Source organism: Lissotriton helveticus, chromosome 7, assembly GCF_964261635.1.
Source record: "Lissotriton helveticus chromosome 7, aLisHel1.1, whole genome shotgun sequence".
NCBI lineage: Eukaryota > Metazoa > Chordata > Amphibia > Caudata > Salamandridae > Lissotriton > Lissotriton helveticus.
In genome coordinates, this window is record NC_136068.1 from 991,750,953 (window position 1) to 991,771,143 (window position 20,191).

General features: G+C 44.5%; 1 protein-coding gene across 1 annotated transcript in view; it reads right to left on the reverse strand.

Moving 5' to 3' along the window:
• GLRA1 (glycine receptor alpha 1) overlaps positions 1-20,191 on the reverse strand; it is a 413,241-nt gene that overhangs the window by 138,126 nt on the left and 254,924 nt on the right. Inside the window, exon 2 of the mRNA XM_078653635.1 lies at positions 18,350-18,486. Within this exon, the coding sequence (XP_078509761.1) occupies positions 18,350-18,486 (137 nt within the window). The remainder of the gene's footprint in view (positions 1-18,349; positions 18,487-20,191) is intronic.

Here is a 20,191-nt window from a genome sequence, read left to right on the forward strand (position 1 = left end):
ACTATAACATGTCTGAAACCTATGTTTTTTTCAGTGAATTTCAAAGGTTTTTTAAATGCTATTTCCTAACTATAACATGTCGGAAACCTATGTTTTTTTTCTGTGCAGTTCAAAGGTTTTGTAAATGACAATTTGTAAATGTATTAATGTTATATTTTGATACTGATTTACTACATTTTATTAAAACTATTTATTTTTAGATATTTTATTTTTTAAATTACTTTATAATTACATTATACATTACATTACAAAATATACTTTCTCAGAATGAATTACTTTAGTTTAAATACTTTGCAAATAGGCAATAGACTGTTAAGTACAGTAGTTACAGTTGTTGCAATGGCTGATTTGACTTCAGTCCAGTATATATAGAGCCACTTTCCTACACCACCCCCTCCCTTCACCACTGTGCAAACGCGCCCCATGGTGCGTTTTAAATTGGGGGATTAACTCCCCTTGAACACTGACGGTCCCTGGGGTGCAACTAGCCTCCAGCTACCTCCAGTAAGCGCCACAGTGCTGCATTGCAGAGAGGTGTAAAAATGGGCGTGGCCTCAGAACACCTCTCTGCAACGCAGCCCCCTGGCGCATCCTGGAGGTTCCTGGTGGGCTAGCTGGTCCTCAGAGACTCCCAGTATTCAAGGGGAATTTTTTTCCCCTCTGCGTTTGCAGAGTGATGAAAGGAGGGGGCGTGGACTCCGGCGCGATGCCGGTCTTTTTTTTAAAAGAATTTTTTAAGAAGGGGCTGTGTAGCCCCCCTTCTTTTTCTATTTGTTTGGCCCTGGGGACCCCATCCCCAAGGGCCTGCCCCTTATTTTTTTTTATAGAAAAAATGTGGAATGGGGCCGTGTGCCCCTCTCCCAAGGACTTAATCAGCCTTTTCCTTTTTAAAAAAAAACTTTTGGGGAGGGGGGGGGGCATGCGGCCCCCCCTCCCGGGTCACTTATGAACCGGGGGACGCCATCCCCTTGGGCCGGCCTTTCTATTTTCTATTTATTTATTAATTTTTTACTTTTGGGGAGGGGGCCGTATGGCCCCCCTCCCGGGCTACTTGTAGCCCTGGGGACCCCATCCCCCGGGGCTAGCCCTCTCCTTTGGGTACCGTGGGGGGTCCTCAATCCCCCCACAGTCCCAGCCGTCTCCCCACAGCCTGCAGGAGCCTGCAATGCTTTTACACATAGGGAGCAGCTAGCATGCTGCTCCCCATGTGGAAAAGCAATCCTCTTTGCTTCTTTGAAGCGAGAGCAGGTTTCCCTGCTCTCGCTTCAGTGAAGCAAAGCAGTTTGCAATGACAGGGTGGGAGCCGCGGGGCTCCCGCCTTGCCATTGCAAACTACAGTGTCCCGGGGTGGGCACCCCGGGACACTGAAGTAGCCGGCCCTGGGGGGTGGCGGTCCCCAGGGCCATCAAGGACTCCAGGGGAGGGACTGCATGGCCCCCCTCCCACCTTTTTCAAAGCCCCAGAGGTTGTTGGTCCCCGGGGATGGGGGGGCTTGATCCCCCCCATGCAGGGTATTTATTTATTAAAAATAAGCCCCAGGGGGTGGCGATCCCTGGGGTGCGGGGGGGCTGTTTGCCCCCCCCTGCAATGTCAATAAAGTTGAGCCCCGGGGGGTGGCGGTCCCCGGGGCTCAGGGGGCTTTAGCGGCCCCCCACCATTAAACTTTTAAGCCCTGGGGGTGGCGATCCTTGGGGCTGCGGGTGGCCGTGTGCACCCCCACAATTATTGATACTTTGCCCTGCGGGGTGGCGGTCCTTGGGGCAGTGTGGGGAGGATTGGGCCCTGCACACTTTATTTTCCAAATGCCCCCAGGACTTGACCCCCCAGGGGGGCTAATTAGCATCGAAGCGCGGGAGACTGCGTTTCGTTTTTTTTTATCTGCAGGATCCACGCACTCTGCGAAGATTTTTCCAAATTTACTTTGGGCCTTGTGGTTCCTTGTGGGCCCCCTGAGCAGGCCTGGGGGTCAGGGTGTTTCTACCCTGTCCCCTTTTTGCATTTTGCACACTTTTTTGAAAGGTTCTACCGAGGCACAAGATTGCTGCCAACACTTCATGATTTGGAGTGTTGATAGCCAATTAGCATGCAGCTCGTGCTCGACTGGTTGCGCGGATCTTGCGCTGCCATAGATATATATGTAATTTTAATTGTCATTTTCTCAGGAGCTACTGAACAGATTTACACCATTCAAGCAAAAGGCACGAGTCTGAACCAAGGACTACCGTCAAGTGGGGGCCGAAAAAAATAATGCAATTTTCCATAGGGACCTTTAGCCAGAGCTACAGCCCGAAAGGCTGAGCGGAATTACACCAAATTTGGCAGAGAGATAGAGTTCGGTTCGCAGATTGTGCTTTTTGTTAAATGGTGTAAATCCGTTCAGTAGTTCCTGAGAAAATCTAGAGACGAAGTATGGCACGCGTACCAAAATCCGTACAATTACGAACACGAGCTGCATGCTGATTGGATGTCAACTGTCTGTCAACACTCCAAACAAGGAAGTGTTGGCAGCCATCTTGTGCCTCGGTAGCACCGAGTCACAAGAAAACAGTAAAAGAAAGTTGAAATATAAGGACAGGGGGCAGGGTAGAAACATGTTGACCCTCTAGGCCTGCTTAGGGGGTCCCACATGGATCTTTAGGCGCAATTTTTTTTTTAAATAAAAAAACGCGGGGTGCGCGTATTGTACGCGTACGAGGTGGAAAGGAAAAAAACCCCTAGAAGTCTGTTTTATTCTTAATTAGCTCCCGGTGGGGCCAAATCCCAGGGGCAATTTTTTTCTATAATGGGGGGCTTGGAAGTGTCCAACAGGAACAAAAGAAAAAAAAACTAATGTCGAGGACAGCGATGCTCCTGCTTCCTGCGTTTTATCAGGTCAATAGACTGTTTCCCATAACACAAAAGTTTATTGCAATAAATGCATAGAACTTTAAATTTAGCAAAATCAGGATCAATTTGTGGGTGTGGACTGCTTGCTGAAAATGCTGCTGCAGCAGTTGATGTGCTTGATGCTGTAGCAGGTGGGTTGTCCTTCAACCTCTGTGTTGCAGCTCAAGCAAAGTTGTTGGGGTGTAAGTTCTTCACGTGTCGCTCCATATTTGCTGTACCAAAGGAGTATTTTTGAGATGGATCACCCCTTGAAAGAGTTTGGAAAATTTTACAGTTTACTTTTGGAGCATTAACCTTTTTTTGCCTTTCTGGAAAAGTAAAAAACTGCCAAATTAGAGCTTCTTTCCTCTTCTTTGGAGGTTCTTCAGGAACTAAATATTCCTCTGAAGAATGGCTGGAAGATGAGTCCATTGCTGTTATTATGGTAAACTTCGTTCTATTTGACAAGATTCTCAGAAGAGATGCTTCTTCTTAGAAAGTCAAATTAGAGTTATTAAAATGGGACGGAAGTTTCAACAGTTGTAATAGGAAGTGTTATGAACCAATCAAATCTCTTCTTTTAAAGTCACATGGCTTTGCGTACGCTTACGCTGTGCTTACGGTGCTCTTACGATACGAGTACGCATGACATTCCACCGTGATTTGTGTTTTTGCTATTAAAAGTAATATAGGATTATTGGAATTTAAAAAAAAAATCTTTTCATAATTATCCTAGATAATGTCTTCTGTTACTATGTTCATTAAATACATAAATATATGTTTTTAAACAATTAAAAACTTTCGCGTCTTTGCGTACGGGGCGCCGTACATGACATCACATGGAAGTTTTGATGCGACGTGTAACGTGAAAGCGTATTCGTAGCGTATGCTAAGAATGATTAGCAGTACAAACTATGGTGCGATCCCTCTCTCACTGTCAAATCAGAGCACAGGGCGCGCTATGAGAATGGTTAGAAGTGGTCACTCATTGGGGATCCGATTAAGCTGTGTAGCTTCTCCACCGTATCATAACGTTACTTTTTAGCCTGTTTAAGTTTGAGGTTTGCATGAAATACTATGCTATAGGCAGATATGGATCTTTAGGTAACACTTATCTCCATGAAGCTTGGTTATTATCATTTACATATAGGTGCCTGAGACAGGGAAAAGAAGTCTATCTGAATGGCGAGGATTGCAGAATAGCACCAGCTCACTTCTTAATTTGTAGACACATACAATTGCATGGCTCCTGTCAGCCTCGGATTGGTAACCGGGGCACTCGGGCAATGGCCGAGGGGCTGGTATCCGAATTCCAGCCGTGGGCTGCTTTTTTGGGCAGCCTGGGGGCCGATTTGGGCAGTGTCTGTGTTGTTCATGCCAAAAGATGCCTAGTGGGTGCCTGAGTGGCCTTTCTGGAGGTAGATGCTTCAATTACCTCCCTTTTATAAACAGGCAGTGAGTGGTGTCACTCCCTTTCTCTCGCTAGGCCGGCCCGTTAATATATGCATTTTGAGTGGGGGCAGGGGGCCTGGGCAAAACTGGACACACTTGTTTTCATGTGTATTTCACTAGTGTAAACTGATATGTGCATTTTTTTTAACCCCCCCCCCCCCCCTTTTAATACAATTTCACCAAAACAGTGTTTTGCGGAAAGGTGATATGCAAATGTGGGCTACTTTTTTTGGCGTGCCCGGGCCTATTTTTATTCCCAATCCAACCCTGGCACTTGTAAACAAGATGCACCTAATTTGGCCTGAGTTTTGAAAGGCACTCCGACACCTGCTATCATACCAACGTTCAGTTTACTGAAAACGTGAGTTATTGAATTTGAAATAATGCAGATTGTTGTGCAATGTTAGCAGGCATCGCTTACATGATTACGGTAACTGAGCGTGTGGTTTGCTATAAAAAAGTTGTGCTTACTCCTCTGCATGGGAAGCTGGCTGTTTCCATCTGGCCGTCAATTCCGACCTTGAAAGAGGAGTCAATGAAATGAGCCGTATAAGAGCGCTATTGTCTCAAAAAGAGGTCGCTCTTACATCTGCTAGAGAAACATTTGTCCTTCATGTAGCAAACACCCGCACAGAAGTGCATGATTTATTGAATACAGTCTTGCCCCTGCATTTTGGGGAGTTAATTCAGAGTATCTTTAATGCGTCCTTGACTACGGGATTACCTTACTTTTTTAAAGTTAGAAGCAGTGGCCTTGTGACTTCTTTTCAAACTATATTTGGTGTCTTCTCAGCATTTTTCCATTCGATTTTTTTCCAGCATCTTTGGTGGATTCCCCTTAATACTCGCATTAGTTGCCGGTGTGCTGCTATTAATTTGTTTACTTAAATATGGATGCACATCCTGCAGCACACGAGAATATGTCCCGGCTGTTGCTGGTCCGCAACCGAATGCTTAGTTGTTACGGAGCGCTGCCTCTGGCTACATTGAGTCTCCCAACGCGGATTATGACCAGCTGATGAGCCCCTTAGTGGTTCATGACTTGCTCTTTTCTGGCGGCGGGATTATGGCCTTAGCAGCGATACATGGAAAATTGGGACGTTGGAATGTTTTTGCAGCGGCGCATGTCTTCTTGGCACGCAGTTACATTGAAGATGACCCAAGTTTTCCTCCGATGGTGATAGAGGCTCCGGCCGTTGAGGAACATGTATTTTCATTCTCACTATTGAATTGGATGGCTGTCATTTTTTCAGATGAGAAGAATGACTTCCTCTTGGAGGCTATTGCTACTTACTTTGCTTATACGCTGTTGGATTAAGACTCTTTGATTTTTCTACCTATTCTTTATTATTTAGTTACTGTTTTCTATCAAACAGCGAATAATTTTTTTGCAAATTTGAACTTGACTCTGCTTTTCAGGCTTGGACTCTGCGTTCCTAATTCGCCCACGTTTATATCACGTGCTTCGATCGAGGGAGGGTGTCGTGGGCTGAGCCTTGCACTCACACCGTGTTAAGTTAGCATGGGTTTATTAGAAGCTTAAACACCATTTTCACTCCTTCTCTGCTTTGCACACGACACGCACTTGTGATGTTGTTTAGAGAAGGCTGAGTATTTTGCTTCACATGAGAATCATTTGTTATGCTACATTTCTAGACTGCCTCACTAGTTTAGTGTGTATAGTGAGAGCATGGAACAGCAAGGTTATCTTGGATACTGTGTCTGTTATTCGGAATGATCCTCGCACGTTCGACCCATAACACATATGCAGCTGTGGCCACCTCTGATACTGGCACGTTTAATAATGCATTGTGGAGGCATATTTACACACAGTTGGAGAACATCCGTATCCTGACAGTTTGTGCAGAACTCAATGTGCAGAACTCAATGTGATCCACTACTGTTGAGTACCAGAGGTATGGGTCCGCCCATGTAATCCTATGTGACCTTCTGTAGTTATAAACTAACCTGGTAGGTAGGGAGGGTGAAATGTAGGTATGTTTTAAATCTGTTTCCCTTTAGCATTATAGGATGCTTTCTCCCTTTGTATTTTATGGAATAGTAACAATGCTGACAACCTTGTTTCTGATAATATGTTTGGTTGTATTATCTAAGGTACTGCGCATGAGATTACGGCATTAGAAATAAACATTTCAAACTTGCACGTGTCTTTATTTACTCCTTGTTTTGGACTGGTGTAAGACAATAACGAAAGAGTGCTCTTTTTATCCACCTTACTTGAGGTAATCTAAGTCGCATGTTCTAGGTTGACAAGTCATTGGTGTTTTTGCTATAGAACGAAGAACCAATGAGTCACCGATTGCTAGTCTGGTAGGGGGTTTGGGTACTAAGGTGGGTTTGGTACACCGTAATTCACTGAGGTCCTAAGTCTTTATGCACACTTCTGTGTAGGAGCAGAATTCCTGCAACAGTAGTTACAACAAAAAGGCTCGATAAAGGGCCTTGAGTTTGAATCAGAATATGAAATTGAAGAATAATTGATAACCCCAGCCAAGAAAGGGAGCAAGTGTGCAAATTTACAGTGCCTTCGTCCGGGGTAGTTGTTACAATAAAAGGGCTCGATAAAGGCCTGCACTTTGAATAGTTGTATGAAATAGAAGAATAGTTGATTATCACAGCTAAGCAATACAGCAAGTAGTTGTGTGTATGTGTGGATGATGTGTTGATTGAGTGGAAGATGAAAAAGGTGAAAAATAAGAAAGGCTGGAGACACGCAAACTAACCACTGCCTTGTCAGTGAAGTGGATCTTTGGATTTCCAGCTCATTACACAGCTAGGGTGTTGGATTCCGCAGTGAGTGCAAGAGAAACGAGTACCAAATCTAAGGAAGCAAGCTAGTGCATAAAGTACACACAGTGTGCGGTAGAAAGGACGCAAGAAAGGACGGAAGTGTGCAAATTACCCACTGCTATTCAAGGGTAGTAGTCACCAAGAAGGCTGAATAAAGGGCCTGCACTTTGAATTTGAATTAAAGAAGAATACTTGATAAGCCCAGCCAAGAAAGGCAGCAAGTACGTGTGTGTGTTTGTGGATGAAGTGTTGATTGAGCGGAAGATGAATACGGTGAAAAATAAGAGAGGCTGCACAGATGCAAACTTTCCATTTCTTTGTAAGGGAAGTGGGTGTTTAGTTTTCCAGTGCATATATATATATATATATATATATATATATATATATATATATGCATATATATATATATATATATATATATGCATATATATATATATATATATATCTATATATATATATATATATATATATATATATATATATATATATATATATAGATATATATATATATTCAATGAAAAAAACATAGGTTTTAGGCACGTTATAGTTGGGAATTAGCATTTAAAAACCTTGCAAATTCACTGGAAAAAACATAGGTTTTAGCCACCTTATAGTTAGGAATTAGCATTTAAAAAAGCTTAGAAATTCACTGAAAAATACATAGGTTTCACACATGTTATAGTTAGCTGGACATTTCACTCATACAAAACCATTGAAATTCCCCCGTTATAGTTAGTTCAGCTAACTATAACTCGTGCACCCACAATCCACTGCTGATGACGTCACATATTACATCACTCATGACATGGTCAGTGACATCACTCATGACATCACTCATGACATCTCAAATGACATCACTGATGAAATCACTGATGACATCATCCTTGTGAAAGAGTGGCAGACCTCCTCTCACCCTAATATAACCTTTGATAAACAGATTGAAAAATAGAAACTAACATTTTCTAAACAATGGAGATACCTCTACCAGTTAGAAGAACCTATTCAGTAATTCCAAAATCTACATACATATCCACTCATTCAACAACAGTTCTATATAGTCGTTTCAAAGAATGGACCAGGTACTTAACTGAAGGGGAACTTTGCGCACCAAGGAGTATTTGGTATAGTTTATGCAGTGGTTATGCTGGAGTGGTGCTGCTAGGAAAAGGGGTGACCTGTACAACCCCTTGACAATGTAATGCGCCAAGCACATACATATACATTTGTGGGGAGAAAGACCTGAGCACACACAAACTTGATACAAATTGTAATAAATTCTTTGGTCTTGATTTCACAACGAGGGACAGTTGGTAAGTGCAGCAATAATGTTTATTGCGCCAGCCGACATGTGTTTCATTGGAGTGGAATGCACTCCAAATCTTCAGGGCTATCTCCAAATGGAAATGATGGGTAGTCCCCCACGACTGGTGATAATTCCAACCCAGTCCGGGTACAAAGGATCTTCTGATGAGGCGCGCCAATCAAGTGTTGAATACACAAGAATATTTTGTGGTGGTTATAACCGTTAACGAGTCCGTCGTAGAATACGAGGTAGCGGCCGTTTTTGAGTAGTCCACGAGGAAGCCTCAATGGGCAAACATAGCCGGCACCGCCCTTCACTGTAGTTCCGTCTTGCTCACACGAGTGTTGCCGCTTACTTCGGGTCTGGATCACCCCATCATTTCCATTTGGCGATAGCCCTGAAGATTTGGAGTGCATTCCACTCCAATGAAACACATGTCGGCTGGCGCAATAAACATTATTGCTGCACTTACCAACTGTCCCTCGTTGTTGTTGTGAAATCAAGACCAAAGAATTTATTACAATTTGTATCAAGTTTGTGTGTGCTCAGGTCTTTCTCCCCACAGTTCTATATAGTCACTCATACATGTACTCACTCATCATATGTACTCATGCATCTATACATCCTGTTACACACTAATAGTCATCCATAGGGTTACTCACACACATACTCACACATGCAAAAAAACTATCAAACATCCATTTACTTGCATATACAGCTATACATACACCACTACACTAACTTCTACAGAAACCTACACATACTTACTCTCTTAAACAATCACTTATAGAAACACATACTTATTTATACAACTCTTCCAATATTTCACTCTCATATATACTCACTTATATACATGAATGCTCACATATACTAGTTTAAAACATATGTACTTACTCATAAAGACACTATTGAGACAGCCATTCACTCACTAACACACCCATACACACACTCATCCACCCATACAGTCCTGAACACATGCTGTCTTCAAAACACATACAAACAGTGAGTCACCTATTCATGCATCTATGCACTAAGTAATATCCCACAGCGAACCATACAGACAGTCATACTGATACTCAAAAAACCAACTAATAACCCATATACACACTCATGCAGCTACTCACCAACCCATGCAGCCGGTTATACACAAAGTGAGACACTGATAGAGATATTTAAATATTTAAACATTACTCGCTAATACATGTATTCACTAAGATACACTTAATAAGTCAGTTATACAATCAATTTTACAAAAAACCCATCCATTTAGACACTTATTTACCCATTTATTGTTCCATCGACCTTTAGATATAAATATATAAAAAATAGTTATTTTTCAGAAAGACACACATTCACTGGATGATGTCATCAGTGATGTCATCAGTGATGTCATTTGAGATGTCATCAGTGATGTCATGAATGATGTCACTGACCATGTCATGAGTGATGTAATATGTGACGTCATCAGCAGTGGATTACGGGCGCGCGAGTTATAGTTAAATGAACTAACTACAACGGGGGAATTTCAATGGTTTTGTATGAGTGAAATGTCTAGCTAGCAATAACATGTGTGAAACCTACGTTTTTTCAGTGAATTTCTAAGGTTTTTAAAATGCTAATTCCTAACTATAACGTGGCTAAAACCTATGGTTTTTTCAGTATATATATATATATATATCAAACAAAGTTCCCAAAAAGAAGTTGGAACGCACTCCGCAGTAGCTGTTGACACACAACCTTTATTGAAACTGCATCAGCTTGTTAGCACAGTCCTTTCACGCCCAAAACTGCGAGGAACAGCACCGCCATTGAAACGGAAAATGTGGCTGCCAGGCCGATCACGAACGGCCCTCTCGCAGCGCAGCAGCACTGAAATTGCTTTCAGCTTTGGGGACACGGTGGCCACCAAAGGGCCGAGCCTGATAATTATTTATCTGACATTCAACGATACCCACCAGAGGGTTTACTCTCAAGCGGACTATAATACCCAGCATTCCGCCCACCTATGGGATAAAATGCATGTTGGGTAACGCCTGGAAATCGTGGAATCTCAGAATAACGCCCGTGAAGAAGGAGCAGGAAGCTCCGAAACCGGTCGGCGTGAAAGGACTGTGCTAACAAGCTGATGCAGTTTCAATAAAGGTTGTGTGTCAACAGCTACTGCGGAGTGCGTTCCAACTTCTTTTTGGGAACTTTGTTTGACATTATTCGCGGTCCCAAAACAGCGAGGAACAGCACCGCCATTGAAACGGAAAATGTGGCTGCCAGGCCGATCACGAACGGCCCTCTCGCAGCGCAGCAGCACTGAAATTGCATTCAGTTTTGGGGACACGGTGCCCACCAAAGGGCCGAGCCTGATAATTATTTATCTGACATTCAACGATACCCACCAGAGGGATTACTTTCAAGCGGACTATAATACCCAGCATTCCGCCCACCTATGGGATAAAATGCATGTTGGGTAACGCCTGGAAATCGTGGAATCTCAGAATAATGCCCGTGAAGAAGGAGCAGGAAGCTCCGAAACCGGTCGGCGTGAAAGTACTGTGCTAACAAGCTGATGCAGTTTCAATAAAGGTTGTGTGTCAACAGTTACTGCGGAGTGCGTTCCAACTTCTTTTGGGGAACTTTGTTTGACATTATTCGCGGTCCCAAAACCGCGAGGAACAGCACCGCAATTGAAACGGAAAATGTGGCTGGCAGGCCGATCACAAACGGCCCTCTCGCAGCGCAGCAGCACTGAAATTGCATTCAGCTTTGGGGACACGGTGCCCACCAAAGGGCCGAGCCTGATAATTATTTATCTGACATTCAACGATACCCACCAGAGGGTTTACTTTCAAGCGGACTATAATACCCAGCATTCCGCCCACCTATGGGATAAAATGCATGTTGGGTAACGCCTGGAAATCGTGGAATCTCAGAATAACGCCCGTGAAGAAGAAGCAGGAAGCTCCGAAACCGGTCGGCATGAAAGGACTGTGCTAACAAGCTGATGCAGTTTCAATAAAGGTTGTGTGTCAACAGCTACTGCGGAGTGCGTTCCAACTTCTTTTTGGGAACTTTGTTTGACATTATTTCCGGTCCCATAACCACGAGGAACAGCACCGCCATTGAAACGGAAAATGTGGCTGGCAGGCCGATCACGAACGGCCCTCTCGCAGCGCAGCAGCACTGAAATTGCATTCAGCTTTGGGGACACGGTGCCCACCAAAGGGCCGAGCCTGATAATTATTTATCTGACATTCAACGATACCCACCAGAGGGTTTACTTTCAAGCGGACTATAATACCCAACATTCCGCCCACCTATGGGATAAAATGCATGTTGGGTAACGCCTGGAAATCGTGGAATCTCATAATAACGCCCGTGAAGAAGGAGCAGGAAGCTTCGAAACCGGTCGGCGTGAAAGGACTGTGCTAACAAGCTGATGCAGTTTCAATAAAGGTTGTGTGTCAACAGCTACTGCGGAGTGCGTTCCAACTTCTTTTTGGGAACTTTGTTTGAGATATATATATATATATATGTATATATATATATATATATATATATATATATATATATATATATATATATTCCGACACATTTCTCCAAGAAGAAACCAGAGGCCAGAGGGGGTATCAGGGATCACAGCATGCTTTATTCAATTGTCCACAGCGATGGCGAATGCATTTCGGCCATTTAGGCCTTCCTCAGCGCCCAGTGCTGTTACGAGTCCTGCACCAATGTGCTCCTTCCTGCTCCAGTGATGGCTCGCACAAAATGCCCCTCCCCTTTATGGTGTCGGCACACCTGAAGATGTTCATGAAGGTAAGCGAACTTCAAATCCCAACATGCACTGTGGCGGCAGGCTGGGTAGGTGGCGTAGGGTAGTGGGTTTTGACAATAGGTCGGTGCGGGCATGCAGAAGGGTGGTGTGGGGAACCTCTGAACAGGCGAAGTCCACAGCCGCTGCCCCGAGTCCCCTCGTGCCACAGCAACCAGTTGCCACAAGACCGCGAATAAACAGGGGCTACCAAATAGAGGCATCCCGCCCCGTTGAGCTGAAATAGCTCGGTCCGCTCATCCCGGCTCGTGGTTCCTGGTGGTCAACGGATTATTCGATACCTCGATAAACACAAAGCTGCGAGCAGCCGATTGCCAGTTTAATCCGTGACGCTTAATGCTGCAGGGCCATCCGTATACGCCTCTGGCCGGCGTAGTAAATAATCCGACACATTTCTCCAAGAAGAAACCCGAGGCCAGAGGGGGTATCAGGGATCACAGCATGCTTTATTCAATTGTCCACAGCGACGGCGAATGCATTTCGGCCATTTAGGCCTTCCTCAGCGCCCAGTGCTGTTACGAGTCCTGCACCAATGTGCTCCTTCCTGCTCCAGTGATGGCTCGCACAAAATGCCCCTCCCCTTTATGCTGTCGGCACACCTGAAGATGTTCATGAAGGTAAGCAAACTTCAAATCCCAACATGCACTGTGGCGGCAGGCTGGGTAGGTGGCGTAGGGTAGTGGGTTTTGACAATAGGTCGGTGCGGGCATGCAGAAGGGTGGTGTGGGGAACCTCTGAACAGGCGAAGTCCACAGCCGCTGCCCCGAGTCCCCTCGTGCCACAGCAACCAGTTGCCACAAGACCGCGAATAAACAGGGGCTACCAAATAGAGGCATCCCGCCCCGTTGAGCTGAAATAGCTCGGTCCGCTCATCCCGGCTCGTGGTTCCTGGTGGTCAACGGATTATTCGATACCTCGATAAACACAAAGCTGCGAGCAGCCGATTGCCAGTTTAATCCGTGACGCTTAATGCTGCAGGGCCATCCGTATACGCCTCTGGCCGGCGTAGTAAATAATCTGACACATTTCTCCAAGAAGAAACCAGAGGCCAGAGGGGGTATCAGGGATCACAGCATGCTTTATTCAATTGTCCACAGCGACGGCGAATGCATTTCGGCCATTTAGGCCTTCCTCAGCGCCCAGTGCTGTTACGAGTCCTGCACCAATGTGCTCCTTCCTGCTCCAGTGATGGCTCGCACAAAATGCCCCTCCCCTTTATGCTGTCGGCACACCTGAAGATGTTCATGAAGGTAAGCGAACTTCAAATCCCAACATGCACTGTGGCGGCAGGCTGGGTAGGTGGCGTAGGGTAGTGGGTTTTGACAATAGGTCGGTGCGGGCATGCAGAAGGGTGGTGTGGGGAACCTCTGAACAGGCGAAGTCCACAGCCGCTGCCCCGAGTCCCCTCGTGCCACAGCAACCAGTTGCCACAAGACCGCGAATAAACAGGGGCTACCAAATAGAGGCATCCCGCCCCGTTGAGCTGAAATAGCTCGGTCCGCTCATCCCGGCTCGTGGTTCCTGGTGGTCAACGGATTATTCGATACCTCGATAAACACAAAGCTGCGAGCAGCCGATTGCCAGTTTAATCCGTGACGCTTAATGCTGCAGGGCCATCCGTATACGCCTCTGGCCGGCGTAGTAAATAATCCGACACATTTCTCCAAGAAGAAACCAGAGGCCAGAGGGGGTATCAGGGATCACAGCATGCTTTATTCAATTGTCCACAGCGACGGCGAATGCATTTCGGCCATTTAGGCCTTCCTCAGCGCCCAGTGCTGTTACGAGTCCTGCACCAATGTGCTCCTTCCTGCTCCAGTGATGGCTCGCACAAAATGCCCCTCCCCTTTATGCTGTCGGCACACCTGAAGATGTTCATGAAGGTAAGCGAACTTCAAATCCCAACATGCACTGTGGCGGCAGGCTGGGTAGGTGGCGTAGGGTAGTGGGTTTTGACAATAGGTCGGTGCGGGCATGCAGAAGGGTGGTGTGGGGAACCTCTGAACAGGCGAAGTCCACAGCCGCTGCCCCGAGTCCCCTCGTGCCACAGCAACCAGTTGCCACAAGACCGCGAATAAACAGGGGCTACCAAATAGAGGCATCCCGCCCCGTTGAGCTGAAATAGCTCGGTCCGCTCATCCCGGCTCGTGGTTCCTGGTGGTCAACGGATTATTCGATACCTCGATAAACACAAAGCTGCGAGCAGCCGATTGCCAGTTTAATCCGTGACGCTTAATGCTGCAGGGCCATCCGTATACGCCTCTGGCCGGCGTAGTAAATAATCCGACACATTTCTCCAAGAAGAAACCAGAGGCCAGAGGGGGTATCAGGGATCACAGTATATATATATATATATATGTATATATAATATATTAGTGTATTAGGCATGGGCGTTCTTAGGGTTTAGGGGTGGGTGAGAGTATTGGGTGGTTAGGGTATTTTTAGGGTTTAGGGTAGGGGAGGTTATTTGGGTGGCAAGGGTATTTTTAGGGTTAAGGGTGGGTAGGGTTTAGGGGTTTGTGGTCGATAATGTAATATGTATTTTATATATGTATATATACACATATACATGTATGCATGTGTATATAAATATATTCATAAATATATAATAAAATACATATACATCTTTATATATATATAGATCTATATGAGTATATATAGATAGATCCACATAAATATATATATTTATATATTTATATACATCTAGGATATATATATATATATATATATATATATATATATATATATATATCCTTATCACAACGGCGTTCCTTAACGAGCACTCGGGCGTCGATGGTACACAAACTTGTTGTAGTGTACCCCGTTGCCTCTCTGTGATTACAGAATTCCCCAATGTCTGGAGCAGAAGAATCAATAATTTAATGCGCCCTTAAAGTTCTTTGTTTAGGGTAAAAGTAATTTGATTGATTCAGTCTTGCAAGATAATTTTGTTCGGTTCATTCACAATAAGAGCGGAACGCTTACCTCATGTAGACGTATTCTCCACACAGAGGTGCTGCGACCACATCTAATGTCCCGGATAGTCCAATGAACTCCTTATGGCAAGAAAATCTCTCAGACCGCGTAGGTTGCCTTCAATTAATATTCTACAGCAAAACGCTCCTGCTGGCAACCCCTCGTCTTTAGCTGGGGTGGCTCGATCCGGCGGAGCAACCGGCAGCAATATCCTTAGCACAACGGCGTTCCTTAACGAGCACTCGGGCATCGATGGTACCATCGACGCCCGAGTGCTCGTTAAGGAACGCCGTTGTGATAAGGATATTGCTGCCGGTTGCTAAGCCGGATCGAGCCACCCCAGCTAAAGACGAGGGGTTGCCAGCAGGAGCGTTTTGCTGTAGAATATATATATATATATATACATACATATATATATATGTCAAATGTCAAATGTCAAAGGTACTTATATAGCGCCTTATCACCGAAAGGTCTCAAGGCGCTTGCTTTGGGAACCCGTCCTGGCTTTTCCCTGTGAGATAACCCCTACTGGGCATCCTGAAGGTGAAAGCCAGGCATCACGCCGCAGGGGGGCCGTAGTGGAGATTAAGCAAGCTATTGCCCAGAGTTGCAGAGTCTGAACCCGTGATTCGAGTAGGCACCGAAGCGAGAATTATCGAGTCCGTTGACATTTGGGCTCAAGACCCTGCTGCGTCGGGAATTGAACCCTGGTCCCGGGTCTGACCTCTGCTTCAGGGTCTGCCTCCTCTAACCAGTGAGATATATATATTACCTAAGTAAATATTGTTAGGATCATGTTTCCATAGGAAAATCGTTTATTGACTTGCTAATAACTTTGAAGCCGGTTGACAAATCTTTGCAAAATTTACCAATTTCTTTTTTACCAGTGATCCTTGTAGCACATGGAAAGTTTTGGGGTGACCCGTCAAGCGGGGTTAAGAAAAAGGGTGCTCAGAAAAAGGTGCGTTTCCCATATTAATTCCCATAGGACTTGTTAACACACCTATTGCTCAACCTGCTGGATGGAATTACACCAAAGTTGGCAGAAAGCTAGATTTGGTTATGCAGATTCCGCTTTTTCTTATTTGGTGTTAATCTCTTCAGTAGAAATTTGTGAATTCACTGTAAAAATACAAATTAAAAAAACACGGGCTCCCGCACTTGTCTTTAATTAAGCCCCGGATGGGCCAGGTCCTGGGATAATGCCAGTGAAATAGGAAGGGGGCACACAGGGCCCCCCTCAATGGGCTTATGAAAGCCTCAAGGACCACAGGGCTTATGAATGCCCCAGGGACCGCCATCTTGTCAGAGCATTGTTTTCTATGTATGTGGGGCGTGCCCACGTAGCCCCCCGCAGCTCCAGGGACTACCACCTACCGGGGCAAATCTTAAGATTAGGGTGGGGGGGGCAGTAGGGCCTCCCCCACAGGACCACCAACCCCTTGGGGCTAATCATGTCATCAGTGATGTCATTTCAGATGTCATCAGTGATGTCATGAGTGATATCACTGACCATGTCATGAGTGATGAAATATATGAGGTCATAAGCAGTGCATTGCGGGGGCATAAGTTATAGTTAGCTCAGCTAATTATAACTGCTGAATTTCTCTGGTTTTATACTTACCATTAAAATACTCACATTTGCGTTTTAAAGGCATGCGTGGTAAAGGCATATGCGTGATAAAAGTTTGCATAGTAAAGACATGCGTGGTAAAAACTAATGTTTTGTAAAGACCGCATTGATGAGGCATGTGTGATAATCCATGCCTGGTTCCGGCATACTAACCATGAAGTAGTAGTGCTACAGTGAGGGAAAATCAGACTTCCACCCTTTTGACATTGACTCAAATAACAGGATGAGCTTAAGTTCTACTCCTCATGTGTTTCTTTGGGCAGTCACCAGCAGGCTTCACCAGGTGGCATATGCCGCTATAAACCTGTGGGTGAATAACAATACGTATGTAAAATGGGCACAGTTACCGTTTCTGAATGTTAAACCCCGCTAATTAGAGTACAGGTATTTATCTGAGTCATAAGCACACCCCAGTCCTGGTGAACGTGTTCTTGGTAGGGATGAGCCTAAGTGACCCACCCAGCACTGTGCCTTGTATTTTCCAGCATGTGATTTTAAAGAGACCCAGGCCCCAAAAATATGAGGCCCACAAATTCTTCAGCTTCTCAATTAATTGCATACACAGTAAATACTAATTGCACAGGGTTCAGTATTCATCGGGTGCTCAATTTGCACCACATTCCAATTTGCACATCATGAAAATGAACAATAACATCCTAATAGTGTGGGTTATTCCCCATCGCACGATTTGTGTATTTTTCCATTGATTTGCACCAGGTTCTACTTGGCCAAAATTGCTGTGTCCAAATTTCCCCTGGGTTGTAATACCAAGTAATGCTCACATCGGAGTCTGTGCCTGATTTGGTATCAGCACATGAATGCAAATTGTGGCCTGGGACTACAAAATATTAGAAAAGCAGTTGCTGTTTTAGCTTGCAGGGTTCTCAAACACCCTACTGATGTCACTTTAACTCCTAATGTTGTCTATAAATAGAATATTCATAACCCATACCATACATATATTACTTGTAAGATTGGAAGCTGGCCATGAAGTTGCAGTCAGCCGCCATTGTATATCACTCCTGTCCATTCGTCCGTACATTAGACTAATTACTCTGAAAGAGGATAGTAGGCCGCCTTAATTTGTTAATCACTCTGTCAGCACTGTAGGTTGGTAGGAAAGTGAAAGGGGTCAGTATTGCCGATTGAACCCTGTTCGTACACAGCCTCACCTTTAGTGCAAGAAGTACTGCAGATTCAGACCTGCTCAATCAGGCCTCTCACTCGAAGGTGGGAAATGGGGAGATTTTCCAACAAATATTGTCTCTGAAAAGCTTAAGTGATTTGTTCAAAAGTCAAACTTGACCGTAGGTGAGTGTCATGGTCAGTTACTTGTCAGTGCCACTTGCCTTGCAATTACTCTGCCCAGGCTGTGCTATTCTTTTCTTTAAAACAGCCTGTAGGGATCCTCCCTGATTCCCCTGAAGGCTAATGTCAACTTTTCCATCGCTATACTTTGTTCGCTGTGTTGAAGTTATCTTACCTTTAAAGTTGGGCCTGATCCGGGCATCATATCCAGAGATTTTACCCATCAGCTTATCCAGGAAATCTGATGGCGACATGGGGGTCAGTTTAGGAGGAGAGCGGGCCGAGGCGCTGACCTCTTTGGATGCAGCCAAACTGGAGAAGAAGACATGAAAGCATGGTGAATAGTGCACAGGTCATCATCATGCATCAATACACAGAAGAACATAGCTTACATATGTCAGCGCAAACATTCAATTACTACGTGGTAAAACACACGTGTGAATTGATTTTTTATAGAGCATATCTGGACCTCTTTTGACCTTAAGTAGTATATTCCATCGAAAACCAGACATTGGACCCCTACTAAATTTTTTCTATTCAACACCTTTTCAGCCTGACTAGTCGATCACATCTAAACACTGTTGCTGAACCACATCTTCCTTAACCATACCTTCTTGATGGTGATGAAATCCAGTGCTGGATTTTCCTATCGATTTAAAGCTTCATAAAGAGATTAAATTACTCCTTCTTGAAAAACCAGCAAGTTGACCTGTATGTACGTAACAAGTACAGATGGTAGCTTCTGACAAAGTAGTCTGCCAAAACATATCCTCCAAAATGTTCTACTCCACAAGCCAGCCTCTCTGCATTATAAATATCTTGCTACAAACGTTTTTACATGCACCTAATCCACCTGTCACACAATTGCCCCAAATATGCTAGGACTAGAATTAGATGGATTTATCTGGTGTCCACAGGGTTAAGTACTTGGCCCACTGCTTTTTCTCTATACATACTACATCTGTCAATGCACTTTTTCATCCTTTGATGTCCCTTATCATCTCTACTTGGTGATGATACCCAAATCTTTTCTTTTCCAACTTTTGCCCCTGCCCATTAAAATGAAATTTCTGACTGTCTCAATCCACCCAGCCCTGGAAGGAACTCTAATCTCTTCTGTTGAACTCTTCTAAGAAGGAAACGATCTCTTCCACTATTAAAAATGCAACTGAAACTACCATACACCCAATAACATTTTCCTACTAAACTCTCATCCCAACTTCATCAGCTAGAAACCTTGGCTTAACAATCAACCCTACTATGCATATAAGTCTTTCATAACAACGTCCCTGAGGAAGGCCAGAGAACCAGTAGGGCTGAGACAATTGGCTGAAACATGTCGTAGGAGCAGAAGGGGTGTTGGAGTGGTAACGTCTCCCACACACCCATCTATTACATTTAACCCTAAGCGAGACCTACAATAAAATGAACTTAATGGTTACCACTGAGGCAGTTTTATAAAATTCTTTTCTTTGCATTTTTGGAATCCCTCATTCTGGAGAACTGTCTCCTTTTCATTTTCTTTTTCTTCTTTCTCTAAGAAAATCAGTGCTCCACCCTGTTGGTCTGCACCAGGGTGTATGGAGCACCCCAATCATGAAGCAAGCCACTATCTAGTGGGTGGGGGCAGTCTTTAACAAGCCTGTTGGTTTGCTTTTAGTCTCTGATTGAGAAAGGGAGTTTCACAACCTCTTTCTGTCCCTTTCTCTCTCTTTTTTCTTTCCCCCCCTTAGGTGGTAATTTTACTGTCACGATTAACAGTCCACTATGTCTCCACAGAACTGGGCATAGCTTCTTCTTTTTATGAGTTTAGCCCTTCATAACAACCATAGCTATTGTATGTAGCTAGCTATCAAGTTCGGAACATTCACCAAACGTACACAAACATCCGCCTTGCATAATCTAAATATTTTTTCCCCACATTAGTCTTTAGTAATCCAGACTACCACAGCAATCTATTCGCAGACCTCTCAAACATTAATGTTCCCCTCTGGAAAAGATAATACATTTCATGACC